This window comes from Ceratocystis lukuohia (assembly GCF_044167205.1).
Source record: "Ceratocystis lukuohia strain C4212 chromosome Unknown Supercontig9_pilon, whole genome shotgun sequence".
NCBI classification, from domain to species: Eukaryota; Fungi; Ascomycota; class Sordariomycetes; order Microascales; family Ceratocystidaceae; genus Ceratocystis; species Ceratocystis lukuohia.
The window spans coordinates 266,239-281,822 of record NW_027263528.1 but is presented as its reverse complement, the minus strand read 5'-3'; the positions used below and the strand labels follow the sequence as shown (position 1 = coordinate 281,822).

The following is a 15,584-nucleotide window of genomic DNA, read 5'->3' as shown; positions in this document are numbered from 1 at the left end:
CTCCAAGATGGATGGGGTGAGGGCAAAACGCGAACAGTATTTGGGGGACCTGGGCTGGGAGACCTGGGCTGGGGGACCAATAGAGGAGGGGAGGAAGGAAGACAGGCTTATACGCCTCGCAAAGCCAGGACGCTTAGTAATCAGCTAGACAGGACTGCAATGAGCATTACTTTATGCAGTTGCAGACGCTGCAGACGCCCAAAGAGGAAGCGGAATCTCAACATACATGGGGGCATATGGGTGACTAATTGCCTCCTGCTACTCACTCGCGCTGGTCTGATCTGATACAAGTCCGGGCCTGCATGGGCTCTTTTTGTTTTGTATGTCCAAGATAAGCACTGATAATATGTTGGGGTCCCTTCCGTATTTTATTTTTCCTGAGCTGAGCGAAGCTGGACAGAACAGAACGCCTGGAGAGAACTATCAAGAGGTGGTTCCAGATAGCAATTGGGGCGCCTTCCTGTGTTTTCGGGGCGCCTGTGCCTGCCAATTGACGCTGCTATGCACATGCGAACACGGGTCTGAAGTGTAAAATAGAGATAGAAGCGACATGGCTGGCGGGTGTAGATAAAATAAAATGCATGGGTAGGATAATCACATGCTGCGTATGGCTCTAGAGCTAGAACACCACTTGGGTCAGGCGACGGTCTAGTTTCGTTTGAGAAGTGGACAGGAAAAAAAGCAGACAATAAGTCCTCATGTTGCTGTTTATTGCAACAAGCAAAAAAGTACAGGCATAAGCAGGCAAGATAAAAATCAATTGGGATTTGGTTTAGGCAGTAATGCTCTTGATGCAGGAGAGATTACACACGCAATAAGAGAAAGCGAAAGAGGAACAGGAAGATGCGAGTAAACAGCAAAAGAAGAGAGGGGCGAGAATTTGGAGGGGGGGGGGGGGGGTAAAAGAAAGCGGGCATAAAGACAATCACAAGAACGGCTTAGCCATGGCGTGCTGGGTATTCGAGCTGTCGCTCGCTGAGTTGTGAGAGCGAATAAGGTCGAACAAAACTAGGCCAAGCACAAATGCAAGTATATATGAGAGCCTTCGCCCTTGTTTTTTGCAGGCGCCTCTTTTGCCAGCCTTTGTTTCTAACCTATGCGCCTTTCTTCACTGTTTCTCTTTCCCTCGTCTTTCATCCTTTCCTCTTCTTTTATCTTGCTGCGACTGGTGTGCATGTCACACTATCTTGCCTCGCTTTGGGCTTTTTTCTTTGCATTTTCTTGGCTAGACTTGTGCCAATTGCTCAGAGCGACCGTCAAAGCATCGGAATATACATCCCACGCAGAGAAGAAGCTCTAATTCGACTTGCTGGGCTTGGTCTACTGGCCTGTCTGCGAACTTGGGCCCAAGTTTTTGTGACGTCAGTTTCAAGAGGTTTTGCTCGCTCTCGTATCGTTGCCATTCCTGCTCTAGCCTGTCCCAGACACAGACAAGCCTCTCTCAATTCTTACCCACGTTTGACTATAGCGTTGGCTTTTAACCGCTGTGTCGCGCCGTCCTGTAACCTTTCATTTAATATTGCCTGTCTTTATATATATCAGACGCTTCTTCCAGCTCTTATTCAGGGCACCGGTCGCTTTGCTCATAAATTCTTTCCTGCCGCTCCTGAGAACTGCGCTCGTCTTTGTCTCCGTCTTCTTCTTTTTCTTCGCAAGGCTTTCGTCTACTTGGAAATCCGCCTTGTGTGTGATTCATTCAACTTTATCTACCCCCCCCTCCCCTTCCCTAAACCGCAATTGCTCTGTCATCAGCCTAAGCCAGGCACAACAGAATTGGTCACGCTCACACTTTAAGACGAAAAACTGCTCCTTCTATTTAGGCTCACTGAGGCCTTTTTGCTTTTCCTTTCTTTCCCTTTCTTTCTCTTTCCATCTCTAGGCAGTACATACGTGAGGGGATGGGTGAATGGCCGTCCAATTTTTGATCGTTATAAGCCGTAAGTCCAAGAACACAGCCCCGAGCAATTGCCCTTCTGTGCATCTCGCCTTGTTTCCTAGATTGCAGACAGCAGTTCCTGTTTCCTTCAGTTCCTGTTTCCTTCTACATTCCCTTGCTCTTCTTCCTCCTACGCCATTTCCTCCATTTGTTATACTCCCAACTCCCAGTTCGCTTGTCTATTACAATAACACCCCCCCCCCCCTCCTCTTTCTCTTTCTCTTTATATTTCCTGCTTCGCTCACTCACTCACCCTTTGCTCCATCCTTTTATCTACCAACAAATCACAACATCCCTAGGCAGTCCTCCACGTGCAGCTATATCGAAGAGTTTACACTAACAAACAGTCTCATTACAGCCGATATTTATTTACATATTGACCGCCCTGCCCTCTCATTTCTTTTCCTTCCTCCTTTCCCTGAGTCTGCACTTTGAAACTTGCCATTTTCTTCGGTGCTCGTCTCGTCTCTTCTTATCTTCCTCTTGGCGCTGTGACATCATCGGCGCTGTCTTTGACTGTTGCCCAGCACCATTCTCCTCATCACTTGGATTCTTGCAATCTCTTGCGCCATTAAATCAACTAAATCTTTCTCCCAATAGTGACTGCAAGAGGCCATTTAGCCAACCCACCCCCCCCCCCCCCCCATTTCTAACGCTTGAGACCAACAGCAAATAGCTGTCGATATTCTCTCATCTTGACTGTCGCTCAATCACACTTTCTTTTTGTTTTTGGTTAAAAGACTCGTAATCCACCTCGTTCTAGCCTCCCTTGTTCCATATTCTCTAGCGTACCATCATGTCCGTTTCACCATCCATTCCCCAGGCCGAAGCTATGCTTCAATCTGGGATAAAGCATACTGGCGTGCAATCTGTTCCCATAGCCTCGGTCTTTGATATTTCCCAGAACGTCTCGCAAACTCGGGAGCGACACGGAAAGGCCCCACCGGCCACTCCCCTTGTGTCTCCTCCCGTTATCCACTCTTGCATGGCGGCTTCTTCCTTGTCAGACCAGCTTAGTCCCCCTCCCGTAACTGATCAAAGTTTTCCACCCTATGCCCAAAACCCATTTATGTCGCCAGCTTCGAGCACTGTTGATCCCGCTACCGACGAAAATCTTAGCTCTCAACCACCATTATTTCCTGTTAGCTCACCACATGAGGAGCTGCATCAGTTGACCAGTGACATCCATGCCTGCTTGGACCGCGTAGCAGAATCGTCATATCTTAGTCAATCACAAGTTCTTTCTTCTCGCTTTGGCAGCGTACAGTTCATTGGTAGCAACTTCAACGCCATGTTTCTGAACTCTCGTCCTGAGTATACACGCGACCGCCTAGTTGAGCAGCAGCGCTTTCGCAAGGCGCGCGATATTCACCAGAAGCATCGCCAGCAACCCAAAAATACAAACGCCGCGTCTAAACGAAGGGCCTCGGTTTCCCATACCATAACCTCTTATTCCCGGCCTGCGACTTGGTCTCGTTCAGGTGTATCCCCCGGAGGCCCTATTTCTCAGGATCGAGTCAAAAAAGGCGGTGCTAGTTGTACGTCAGCTTCAACTGTGCTAGCTCGCTCTCCAGCGGGACCTCCTCCTATCGGCACTCGCTCTACCTCTCGCTTGACTGTATCAAGCAATGTGAGACCGGCTATCCAGTCACCAAGTATACCTTTGGCTATTCTCAGCGATGCTATCACCACCTCAACCGAATCTGGCCATTCGGCTGTTGAGTTAAAAGCCTTGCCTTCAACATCACCTCGCTCTCGGCGAGCTATTACGTCCGGGGCTACCCGGGGGGGTTGCCGGTTCTGGGGTATTTCCTATTGATAACTTTCCTCGCGACTCGGGACGTCGTGGAGCAGTGGCTAGCCGCGAAGACAAGAACTTTGAGAATTTGGCTGATATTTGCCCTCCTCTTTCTACACTTGATGGATTCAAAGAAGGTGCTCTCAAGGCAGAATGGAAAGGGAACCCTATCAATCTTTCCAACGATCCTAACTTGAGTCTTTTGCATCCTCTAGAGCGCACCTTGGCCTCTGTTCTCCGTCTCGACTGCGCCACCTATATAACTAGCAAGCGACGTCTCTTTTTGTCTCGTCTCGACTGCCTCGAGAGAGACAAGATCTTCCGTAAAACTGACGCGCAAAATGCTTGCCATATCGACGTGAACAAGGCTTCTCGTCTTTATGTGGCCTACGACCAAGTTGGGTGGCTTGATGCCCACTGGGTTAAACCTTTCTTTAACAAAGTTGATCTTTCGCCCGTTCAGAAAAGTGCATAGATGTCTTTTTTTTTTCAAATCTAAGAATATCTTCTGATCGATTACACTATTTCCCTTCCACTACTTATTTCCATTCATTTTCATCGCCTAACGCCATATATTTATTTACACTTATTTTTGCCCCGCCCATTATATCTTCTACGCCCACCACTTCTGTTCTGTTCTGTTATTTCTTTTGCCACGTCAACATCTCGTCTTTTTCTATGCTTTGTTATTTTCTGCCTTATACGCCATTGATGCCAGCTTTGTTGTATTGTATACCCTTCCCTCTCCAATTGCCTTCCTCTTTACGGCCTATAGTCAATCTCCTGTTTGCTTTTCAACCCTCCCCCCTTTACCCCTAACTATATCTGCCTCCAGCCCTGTTCTTGGTTCTATTTCTTTTTCCTTCCACTATTAGCTAACACTCTTCCTCTCACATCCCCACGGCCCGATATGTTGAATCAAGCCTTTTTTGCTTCCATTTTTGCCCCTGTTTCGCTATTTCAAATGGGTTCCAGTCCTGTTTACTCATCAATTTTTCCTGTTTCGTAATTCCCTTTTTTTTTTCATGTCGGTTTTATTCCCTTCATCCCTATTACCATGGATTTTTCATTTATTTATACTTGGTCATTCAGTACATCAATCAATTTGTCAGAGTCTGGTGCTCCTTCTGAGTTTTTTTCCTATAAGTTTCTAATACTCGTACTTTAAATTGAACATATGAACACCACAAAATTCTTTATATTAAACAAAGTCGTCTTAGCTCATGTAACGTGTATAGTGGAGTCGACCCACATCACGGCCCCGCCTACAAAAGCATCACCATGGGCCGGGATCGGCATTGAATGCCCGGATATGACGTCATTAATTAACACCCAAGACTAAAACCATGCAGAGACCTCGATCATCTGTTTCCCAAGCCTTGCACAGCTGCCATCCATTTTTTTTCATCGGATCTAAAGGAGATAGCGTTAGCATGTTTGGTTATTGACAACAATTTATAGGACCTTGGGGACTTACTCGTTAAACTGAAGAAGCCTCCCAAGCACTGGCACCAGCTGCGATCTTAATTTGGCATCCTTTTGCTCCAGAAACTGCAGCATTATTGTTTTGATGTACATAGCATCAGCCGCTCCATTCGAAGTTGGTGCGTTGCTAGGCGCTGTCGAGTCAATGGATGTTCTACTTGTAGAAGACCCTAGTCGTAATTGGGCAGCCTTGAGGTCCCGCATGGTGCGATCGAAGCGTTGCTTTGTCTCGTCTAGAAGCTGTCGCATTTCTTCTTTCTTAGCCTCAGCATGATGCAGTTGCTTTTCCGATGCTTCTAGGGCTGTACGGAGTTCCGATACGGCATTCTGCATTTCTTTCAGATCCTTAACAGCACCCGACTCCGCACTTTCTAATTTTTCGCGGTGATGGCGCCACTCATCTTCGTGGGATTTAAGTTCCTCGTTTTCTGTACTCAGGTGTTTTAAATCACGCTCCAAGTCGCGCATCTTCTTTTTCAATTCTTCGGTTTCTCTCGTCTTGCGCCGGGCCAAGGCACTTGACTCGTCTTCAATGCGGTCTCTCTCTTCCTGGGCTGCTTCAAGACGTGTTCGGATTTCTCGTACTTTATTGTCTGCCCTTTCATCAACATCGGCAAGAAGTCTGCGCATGGTCTCACCCTCTCGGGTGCGCTCATTGAGCAAGCGCTGCACTTCTACTAGCTCTTCTCCTACTGACTCAGCCTGTGATTGGGCTTCACGAAGCTGAACTCGAAGTTCACTAGTTTCATCTCGCATGCTGCTAACAAGAGACTGGACATTGACATACTGCTTAGTCTTAAGATCGACTTCACTTTTGTACGATTCCTTTTCACGCTGTAGTTTTTCGACTTGATCTTCCAGGTCTTGAACTGTAGGTCGAAGCTTTTGGATTTCCTGTTGTATCTTTTGGAGATCACGAGAAGCTTTCTCCTCCCGGGCGGCAATCTCAATCTTCTCAGCTTGCGCTCGTCGCAAGTCACGACCTGCAACTCGCTGTGAATCTTCAAGTCGGAGGCGAGTCTTCTCATCGCTAGCCAATCTTTCACGCAGGGCCTTTATCTCGGACTCGCGATCAGCACTGATTCGCTGGGTACGGGTGAGCTCCGAACGGACATCCTTTTCGCGCTTTTCCAGCTCAGTTATACGAGTTGCTTTAACAATAAGCTCTGCCCTAGCTGATTTAAGAGCCTCTGAATCCTGGCGGAGACTTTTCAATTCAGGCTGGGCTCGCTGAAGAACTTCGTGGAGTTCAGTGAGTTCTTTGAATCGTTTTTGAGCTAGAGATTGAGCCACAGAAAGGTCGGACTTGAGGCTGTCAGAGCTAGACTTTAGCTCATCGTACTCCCCCTTTAGCTTATCAAACTCTTCCTGGAGCTCTCCGCCCTGGGACATCTGTTCCTCAATCTCCTTGATACGGGTACGTAACGAATCCCGCTCTTGACTCAATTCCTTGATCTTGGCTTTTGAAACGACATGTTCCTGTCCAATTTCTAAAAGCTCATCTCGAAGAATTTCGATTTCCTCACGGAGTGTTTCTGTATCCTTGTGCTGTTTCGTCAACCTTTTGATTTGGTGCTCTTTGCTAGCAACCTCGGCTTCCAGGCGAGTGATTTCTGCTGTCAAGCCTTGAACAGATACAGCCGGTATCGGGGTAGGTACAGGTGAAACAGGCTGTGAAGGGATGGGTGAAGCTGCAGCAGAACTTGATGGTAGAGCTAAACTGGTCGCGCCATTTTTCTTCTTCTTCTTATTCTTCTTCTTCGATCCACCAGCTGCCGCCTGCGTTTTATCCTGGGAAGGCACGACTAACGGTTGGATTGGAACACCAATCTCAGGCGTAGTCCCATTTTCGGTTGTGACTGCGGTAAGCTTTACTTCAAGTTCGGCTATGCGAGCCTCATCCACTTTTTTAGCCAACTTGAGTTCATCAATATTCCCCTGGAGATCTGCTACGGTAGCCTTCAAAGAGTTAGAAGTTGCGTTGACGGTATCAAATTCCTTTTGGAGGCTTTCTGACGCGGCTGATGATGTCGCTAGTTTGGTTTCGAGTTCATTTATTTCGCCAATGTCATGCTGGTGAGTAGCCAGGGCATCAGACTTGGAAGCCTTTAATTGATCTTCCACCTTTGAAAGGTTAGTACTCGTCACTGATAGCTCCTCTTCCTTAGACTTCAACTCCAAGGTAAGAGACTTGACTTTTTCCGAAAGCTCCAGAAGGCCAGTAGAGTGTGATTTTTCCGCAGCATCAAGATTCTGTTCCGCCAGCAAGGTAGCCTGTTTGGCAATATCAACCTCAGCCTCAAGATTTGAAATTCTGGTGCGCAAAGCAACTAAAGCAGCGGAACTGGTTTCTTGGATTTCAGAATCAAACGAGAAAAGTTCCTCTGAATTTTTATTGGTATCGTCGACATCCGCTTCAGCATTGGTGTTGTTGTCCTTAGCAGATAGCTTCTCATCCAATTTACCCTTCGTAGTTGTGAGCTCAGCGTTAAGAGATTTAAGCTGATCTGCCTGCGCAGCTTTTTCCTTTTGTAGGCCATCGTTTTCCGTAGTTATTCGTTTGAGCTCCTCCATTAGCATATGGCTTTTAAGATTAGCCTGATTTAAATATTCAGCAAATGCTTCGGGGTCGCGAATGGATGTTAAAGGCGTATTTTCCTTAAGGACTTGTTCAAAGGGTTCAATTGACGTAGCTCGTCCGTGAGCAATACGATATGATCGCAAAAGTTCTAATAATCGATTGAATCAGAGGGGGCTTCGATGAAGGACTGATCCATATTCTAACATTACCTGTATATGCGCCTTCAATCTTTTCGAGCTTTCGCAGCTTAGTTCGAACTTCAATAGGCAGTTCTGTAGAAGAGCCTGCCTCTGATTTCGAGACTGTTGATGATTTCCCTACGGATCGGGCATCCGAAGGCTTTTCATCATGGTCATGATTAACTCGTTCGACGCTGGTTCTTCCAACGTCATGATCCTGGGGAGTAGACTGGGGGTCCATTACAACGTTCGACTTGGACAAATGGGGCTGCTTGAGTTCTTCACTGTCGTTGTCGAGTAAAAAAGCCGCTTCAAACACTGAAGGATCGGGATTCGCAGCCGTATTGTTGTCGCCAAAGTTCTCAGTCGGCTTTTTGCGAGGTCTATGAACAGCGGAAGCTGCCTTCGTAAGTGGAGTTGATAGCTGACGCGTTGGGACCACGTTAGGAGAAGCGGAGGTTGTTTGGTCAGAGAGAGCCTTCATACGGGCTTGCTCTTCAGCAATGGTTCGGTCAATTGCACCTTTGATTCGCTGCCGTGGGTTTAAATATAAATAATTAGTAACGAAAATTGAGAATAGTCAAGGGAAGCCTAAAGTCAGTCGTCACTATACCTGGAACATCCTCGAAGATGACGAGGAGTATGAAGACTACAACGTCGGTGATGCTGGCCAAACCCTAAATAGATCAGAGAGCCAATTAAATGTTTACAAATATGTGAAATGTTTCCTATAAGCGAAAATGTTCAAAAGTGACGGAGACTGAAAAAAGAAAGCACTAAGCGTGCTGTTAACTAGTTGTTCGCACTGGATTGCGAAAGTTAAGAAGATGGGGTTTGGCGCGAAGGTAGATTTGGAGCTTAAGGGTCCCTGAGCTTTGACAGATGAAGAGGGTTAGGTTAGTCACTAATGGAGGCAAAGTAATTTTGATGCAGGTTGTGCCTACCGAATATATGAACGCCTAGATTTGACCTATGCATAAGATAATTGGGATTTCTTTTTCATGAGTGTGATGTCTTTAATACCAAATGCTTTGTCGATGTGTGTATAGAGATTGCATATGTTTAGAGCTGATTTGTTTTCCATTTTCTACAGGAAACATGAGCATGACATGTGGGAACAATCAATATTACATCTCATTGCCCCTTGGTAATATTTAATATTAGAAGGCTAGGCACACCACAAAGCTACCAATACATAATCTAGTCATTAAAGCGGTTAAACGTCGGGCGTTCAGAGCTCTTGGGGAGCTTTTAACAAGTAGCTAGGTGCAGGTCCCACTTTGATTTTCAGCTCTTGTCCAATTATGACAATATCGTTGACCTTAAATACTTGCTGTCTGAGTATGATTTATATTACATCTTACTCACGCATACGTTTATACTTTCGTCTTCGGTACTGAACGCCATATTTGAACGCGCCCAAAATTGATGCGATACGGTCTCAGTAACTATGGTGTCTTTCTGGCCATGGAGTGTAAGTCTTTCTTCAATACTCAATTCAATGGATATCCTCAATATGAGAGCTGTTCTTCGCTTCCTGTTATCAATTTCTCGGACAAAGAGTTATCAATGATCTTTGAATGCCTGATTGCTAACTGCTTGCTCTGAGTTTTAGAGGAACTCTTCATCCACACTTGATTTCGAGAAGACGTTGTCAGCCCTTTCCATAAAGATTTCAACAGCGCAGACTAGACTAGATTCTACTCGCACACGGGCTCGTCGAGTCAAGGTATTACTTGTACTATATCTTACTTTCGCCTACTTAGTCTATGTAATTCTGGCTTTTCTCGTTGTTGGCTCACGAGAGATGGGCTCTTTGGAATGGACAGGTGTATCAGGTGCCCCAGTAGTGTGAGTAGACGCCTTACCGAAAAGGCTCTGATCGTGACAGCCTCAAATCTAACTATGTATTATCTGTTTAGAATATATCTGGCGCGTTATACTGTAGCCACCTACTACGATTTCCGGCTCGACACGTTGGAAACTCGGCTAAAAGAGCTCCAGGCCGAACGTGAGAAAACGATACAGAAGCTAAAGGATGCTACGAAGTACGACAGTACTATGGAGTTGCTAGAGAAATACGGAGGTGGATCCAAGTCAAATAAGTCACCTGAAAAGTCAATAACATCCGCTGCTGATCCCAAAGCGAAGTCTGGCGGTGCGGCTGCTGCCCCGAAACGAACAAATCAGCCCCCACCACCAACAGCTAACATCAATCGCGTTACATCTTCTGGTGCCTCAATAATTCGTAACACAGGAGCTTCAACCCCTTTGGCGCAAATCGAAGTTAGCGAAGAGTTTGCCCCTAATGCATTTGGAGACCTGGCTTCTACCCAGCTTACAATTCCCAACCCCGTACAACGGACAGCGTCCTCACAAATACCCGGAGAATCTCATTGGTACGACCGAATCCTTGACCTACTTTTGGGTGAAGATGAAAAAGACCCTAAAAACCGCATTATTCTCATGTGTCAAAAATGCCGCCTGATCAATGGTCAAGCGCCCCCGGGGGTAAAAAGTCTCGAAGAAATAGGTATCTGGAAGTGTATGTCTTGTGGGGCGAGCAATGGCAAGTTGGATGAAGGTGTTGAAATTCTTGATGCTGTTTTAAAGGCAAAAGAAACTGCTCAAGCTGGAAGTAACATATCTTCCCCCGGAGTCAACAGTGACCGAACTTCGTCATCATCATCACAATAGCAAAGATGCCCCATATTCCCTCCTGTTATTAGTCTTGGTACATAATATACACTGTAGTCACATGTGCTTAACTTTAGTTTCTCCTTCGAAATCTCATATTAAAAGTTAATAAGTAGCAGTCTATTTTATTTAGTATTATGGATCCATCATGTCCACAGCCCGCATGACAGATACAAATAGTGCAATGACTAGAACAAATAAAAAAAGCAGGATCTACAGCACCTGTCAAATGATGGCATCATGTAGAGAGATAACAGGGTATAGAGGAATAGGATAGATGGAGGCTTGTGAGTGGTGAAAGTTACTAGCATGAAACTCATGATGCATTTCTCTCAAGCCGTGGATTTTGGAGGATATGTTGATATCATTGGCAAGGGTTAAATCGTAATGCACAAAGTTTAAATACTGAAGACCATCCGTATTTACTCGGGCTTCTTTCCAACCATGAGATACATGGGGGTGAAAAGATGCTGGCGGGCACCAGCGACGAGGCAGTCAGCAGCGACAGCTAGCGAATCGGCAGTCTTCATAGTTCCTGGAGGGGCAATCCGAAGAAGCTCAAGGGCACCAGAGAGCTTGTGCATGAATGTACGACCCCACTTTGTCATGCGGACAATGGTAAATACATCGCCAACAGACTGGATGTATTTCAACTCTCCAGATAGGGGCCAGTACCAAGGGTAAGGGTCATCGCGATCTGCGAGGTCTTCGTGATGCAGAAGTTCAAACCCGGCAGCTTTCATTGCAGCAACACCTTCGGAGATTTTGCACATGTTGGATATACCATCGCCAAGTTCGATTCCAAGACGAATTTCACGATGGGCGATGTTGTCATTGTCATATTCATCCGTCATGAGCCATTCATAAACTCCGAAAATACCACCTGGCTTAAGCACGCGGTAGATTTGGCTGTAGACACCCTCGAGGGTTGGAGCATGGCAAGTAGCTTCAATAGCGTACACAGCATCGAAACTATTGTCAGGAAATGACATTTGCTGGTAGAAAGTTCTAGTTTAACTTGATGAACGTGGAAAACAGGGGGTAATATACGAAAACATACCATGAAATCACCTTTGACAAATGCCAATTGGTTAGAAAGACCTTCCTTTTGGGCGTAATGGGTAGCTCTCTCAATCTGGTAGTCATTGTTGTTCAGACCCGTGACATGGCAACCAGTGAACTTGGCAATCTCTCGGGCAGGGCCACCGACACCACATCCGACATCGAGAACCTTCATGCCTTCTTTAATCCCGATAGAATGGGCGAGATAGTGCTCGTGACGTGCAATAGCCTGGCGGAAGGGTTCGCCGTATGCGAAGCGGCAGAAGTGGAATGATTGGCCCCAGCCATACTCGTAAAGATCCGTTGCTAGGTTGTAGTAGTGTCTGGTTAATGTAGCATACTCGGCAGTACGCTCCTGTGAGGTCAAATTTCAAGTGTTAGTATTCTGATGTTTACCCAAGAATTTGCTCCTAACTGTTTGCGCTTTCTCCTGGATAGAGTAGCAATTTGTTGCAAAACTTACCGCACGAGTCTCAGCGGTTTCATCCTTGGCAGCTTTGTTATCCCAATGCTTGAAATATTCATCAACTGCAACTTGCTTAGCTGCCCGATCCTTCTTCATCATAGCAGCGATACCTCCAGAAGCCTGGGCACTTTGGCCGTGCATGGCTCTGTTGAAAGCAGCATCGCGCGTGTGATCCTCGCGCTCAAGGGCTGAAGTAGTAGAAGACATGGCAGAAGTGATGAATAGAGGTATTGTCTCTTGAATGAAGAAAGAAGTAACAAGAGAAGGCGATAAGAAGGGCAAGCTGAAGACTAAAGGCGAGGGAAAAGGATACCGAGAAGAGTAGGGGGAAGGTGATGCAGCAATATTTGGGTCTGCGAAAACTAGTTTATATAGACAACAAATTTGTAGGGCGAAGATGTAGAGCAAGTATTAACTAGCGTCTTGAACATTGTCCACGTTGTACGAGTAGCCCCCGTTCATCTTCTTTTGGACCCACCTGCTGACATGTGCAATAACAGATAAAGAAATCAAGAGGTAAATCGTACCCCCTGGATTTCCCCCCCAGTGATAAGCATCCCTTGGTCTACAAACTTGACAACTTGTCTCCATAGTAAACTTCATAAGAAAAAGAATAGACAAGAAGCATTCTGAAGGCAGCAACTATAACCATGGATGTTGGTGGGTGGTAAACACAATGTAATGAATACTATAGTAAGCTCAATACAGATGGAGAAACCTAGATGAGTATTATAGAGGGATTTCTGTTCAAGCCGACTCGGTGCGAATACGCAGCATTGTAAATTACATTTGTTGTTATATTGTATAGCTGTGAAGCAAATGTGATGATCTGGTTATACCTAATTCGCTTATATTCTACATTTTGTTTATATAGGGGGTTTGGTGTTGACAGTATAGAATCAGTTGTTACTTTTGAGCGATCACGAATACGAACGCGAAGAAATTATGTAAGCAAACGCAACCTAGTTCGTTAGAAACTCGGTTAAACTCAAAACATACTGCAACTTTTTGAACACCTTCATCTTAGAGCTCGTCGGATAACCAGACAGTTGTGCGTCAGCCAAACACGCATAGGATAAGATAAATCTTCATAATATGGCACAAGCACTTTACAGGAGTTTATTGCGTGCAACACGCATTGCTTTCACTGGTGAGCTAGTGATTCTTGTCATGAATATCTGTATACTTACTGATATACTATGATTTAGGGGATGGGCGAACGTTGTTAGCAGCACGCGAAAAGATTCGTCATGAATTTCAACAAAAAGCGTCGCTTTCGCCGTCAGACCCGGCTTTTGGAAAGGCAATCAAGTATGCCCAAGATGTTGCTCTCATCCTAAGACATAATGTTGTCCAAGGTCAGAGTGATGGTAATGATCTCTATAGTAGGTTAACTGATTCCGTTTACTGAAACGAAACGAAGGGGATTTGGCTCTAACACATGACAGGGCTAAATATTCATGATGATATAGAGAGAGGTGACAATGACAGCGTTAAACATTCCACTAGCAAACTGGCAAATAAAACTGGAGGTTGTGGTTGTAACTAGGTTAGATTCACATACTACTCAGTATGTTGTAAGTCGGCAATTTGATAATGCGTCGATATTTCACCACATAATGCGCAGAACTGAATTTTTGACTGTCCATAAAACAATGTGTGTGTTGGTGCGGCTGTAACGTATTCGTGGCTATGAAATTCTGAATTGTTTGGTGTTGTCTGTTGCCTTTGACCTGCATCATGCATCCAGACTACTCTTTATGAAAATAAGGAAGCGAACCTGTAATTTATGTCACAGAAAATGAAGTGCAATGTTCAGTCCTCTAGGTATGCACAGGCTTTCTGGTTTTTTTCTTATCCAACATGTGGCAGCACTCATTATGATGCAATCATCTTGACGGTTTAAATACTTATCTTAGGCGGTGAAACACGGCAGAATCATTCTTATTTCAACAGGTTAGACCTTTCTTCGACGTGCCTCATCAGCGTTGCAGCATTCAATAAACATTAATCCATCACTGGTTATCGAAATACTCGTTGGAGAGTTGCGTTTTATCAAGTTAAAATATTTTAAGAAACTGTTCTGGAAAATCCAACCTTCACGCCGCAAATATTCGCAGATCGACATCTTTTTCTACTTTGCGCAACAGGCTTAGCATTCGACAATGCCCCCTCAAATCAAACAAGATCTCAACCGGGCGGGATGGGAAACAACCGACTTCCCATCTGTCTGCGAAAACTGCCTACCGGAAAATCCTTACGTCAAAATTCTGAAAGAAGATCACGGAGCTGAATGCAAGCTTTGCACTCGACCATTCACAGTATTCTCTTGGAGCTCTGATCGAGCACATGGCCGCAAAAAGAGGACGAACATATGTCTAACCTGCGCACGACTTAAGAATTGCTGCCAGTCATGCATGCTGGATTTATCGTTTGGACTGCCAATCGTTGTCCGTGACGCAGCTCTCAAAATGGTTGCCCCTGGCCCTCGTCCGATATCAATCGTGAGTACTTTGCTCAAAACAATGAGCGTGCCATTGAAGATGGACAGGCTGGCATTGAAGAGTACAGCAAGACAGATGAGAAAGCTCGAGAACTCCTGCGTAAACTTGCTACTAGTAAGCCATACTTCAAATCCGGCCGAACCGCTGCCTATGAATCGGCATCAAAAGGGAGCAGTGCGCATCACGGAAATTCAGCTGTAGGAGCGGGAGTTGGGGGGCCCGGTCCCGTTCGGACTCGTGATACAAAAGCTGCCATTGCATCTGGTGCCCTTTCTGGCCGCAAATTCGCAAAATTTTCATCTTCTTTGCCACCCCCGGGACCAAATGATTGGATCCCCCCAGCTGATAAGAATATCATGTCACTCTTTGTTACTGGCATCGAAGATGACCTCCCTGAGTTTAAAATACGTGAATTTTTCAAAGCTCATGGCAAAATCAAGAGTTTAGTTTGTTCTCACATGACCCATTGCGCCTTCGTAAACTACGAGACTCGGGAGGGTGCTGAGGCTGCGGCTTCAGCCTGTCAAGGTAAAGCTGTTATCGCTGGTTGTCCCCTCAGAGTTCGCTGGGGTGTTCCCAAGTCGGTAGGTGTGATGGATAAAGAAAAAAGAGCAGAGATGCTTCGTGATGGCCGTCGAATGGCCCCAAGGTCAACCAACAACAGTGGAAACCAAGCAAATCACCCTGGCCATGACAGCACGAAGTCTGCTAAGCAAACTTCGCATGTTGCCCCGCCCCCAGGAACTGAGGAGTCGCATTACGCTTCATTAAAAGGTGAATAGAGACAATATAGGTTGGTTTTAGGCAAAGGCAATTTATTTGTTGATAAGCAGAACTGCCACAAAGAAAGTGTACTGGCCTTGCCTTTCAATTGGC

The 15,584-nt window shown here is 45.7% G+C and overlaps 5 protein-coding genes across 5 annotated transcripts; 3 read left to right on the top strand and 2 right to left on the bottom strand.

Annotated features, from left to right (window-relative positions):
* Positions 1-2,732: 2,732 nt before the first annotated feature.
* Positions 2,733-4,209, top strand: HOO65_090051 (SWIRM domain-containing protein YOR338W; the record flags this gene model as incomplete). Its single annotated transcript, XM_071004523.1, has 2 exons — positions 2,733-3,566; positions 3,667-4,209. 2 exons carry the CDS (start codon positions 2,733-2,735, stop codon positions 4,207-4,209), a joined length of 1,377 nt encoding a protein of 458 aa, XP_070855937.1.
* Positions 4,210-5,095: 886 nt separating this feature from the next.
* HOO65_090050 (Golgin IMH1) lies at positions 5,096-8,463 on the bottom strand (the record flags this gene model as incomplete). Its single annotated transcript, XM_071004439.1, has 3 exons — positions 5,096-5,147; positions 5,212-7,948; positions 8,010-8,463. 3 exons carry the CDS (start codon positions 8,461-8,463, stop codon positions 5,096-5,098), a joined length of 3,243 nt encoding a protein of 1,080 aa, XP_070855936.1.
* A 1,421-nt stretch (positions 8,464-9,884) lies between these two features.
* Positions 9,885-10,676, top strand: HOO65_090049 (uncharacterized protein; the record flags this gene model as incomplete). Its single annotated transcript, XM_071001585.1, has 1 exon — positions 9,885-10,676. One exon carries the CDS (start codon positions 9,885-9,887, stop codon positions 10,674-10,676), a length of 792 nt encoding a protein of 263 aa, XP_070855935.1.
* A 422-nt stretch (positions 10,677-11,098) lies between these two features.
* On the bottom strand, positions 11,099-12,411 carry HOO65_090048 (Sterol 24-C-methyltransferase erg-4; the record flags this gene model as incomplete). The annotated part of the gene is made up of 3 exons (XM_071004545.1): positions 11,099-11,671; positions 11,737-12,093; positions 12,202-12,411. The coding sequence occupies 3 exons, from the start codon at positions 12,409-12,411 to the stop codon at positions 11,099-11,101; spliced, it is 1,140 nt and encodes a 379-aa protein (XP_070855934.1).
* Positions 12,412-14,369: 1,958 nt separating this feature from the next.
* HOO65_090047 (RNA recognition domain-containing protein) lies at positions 14,370-15,490 on the top strand (the record flags this gene model as incomplete). The annotated part of the gene is made up of 2 exons (XM_071004565.1): positions 14,370-14,708; positions 14,756-15,490. The coding sequence occupies 2 exons, from the start codon at positions 14,370-14,372 to the stop codon at positions 15,488-15,490; spliced, it is 1,074 nt and encodes a 357-aa protein (XP_070855933.1).
* Positions 15,491-15,584: the final 94 nt, after the last annotated feature.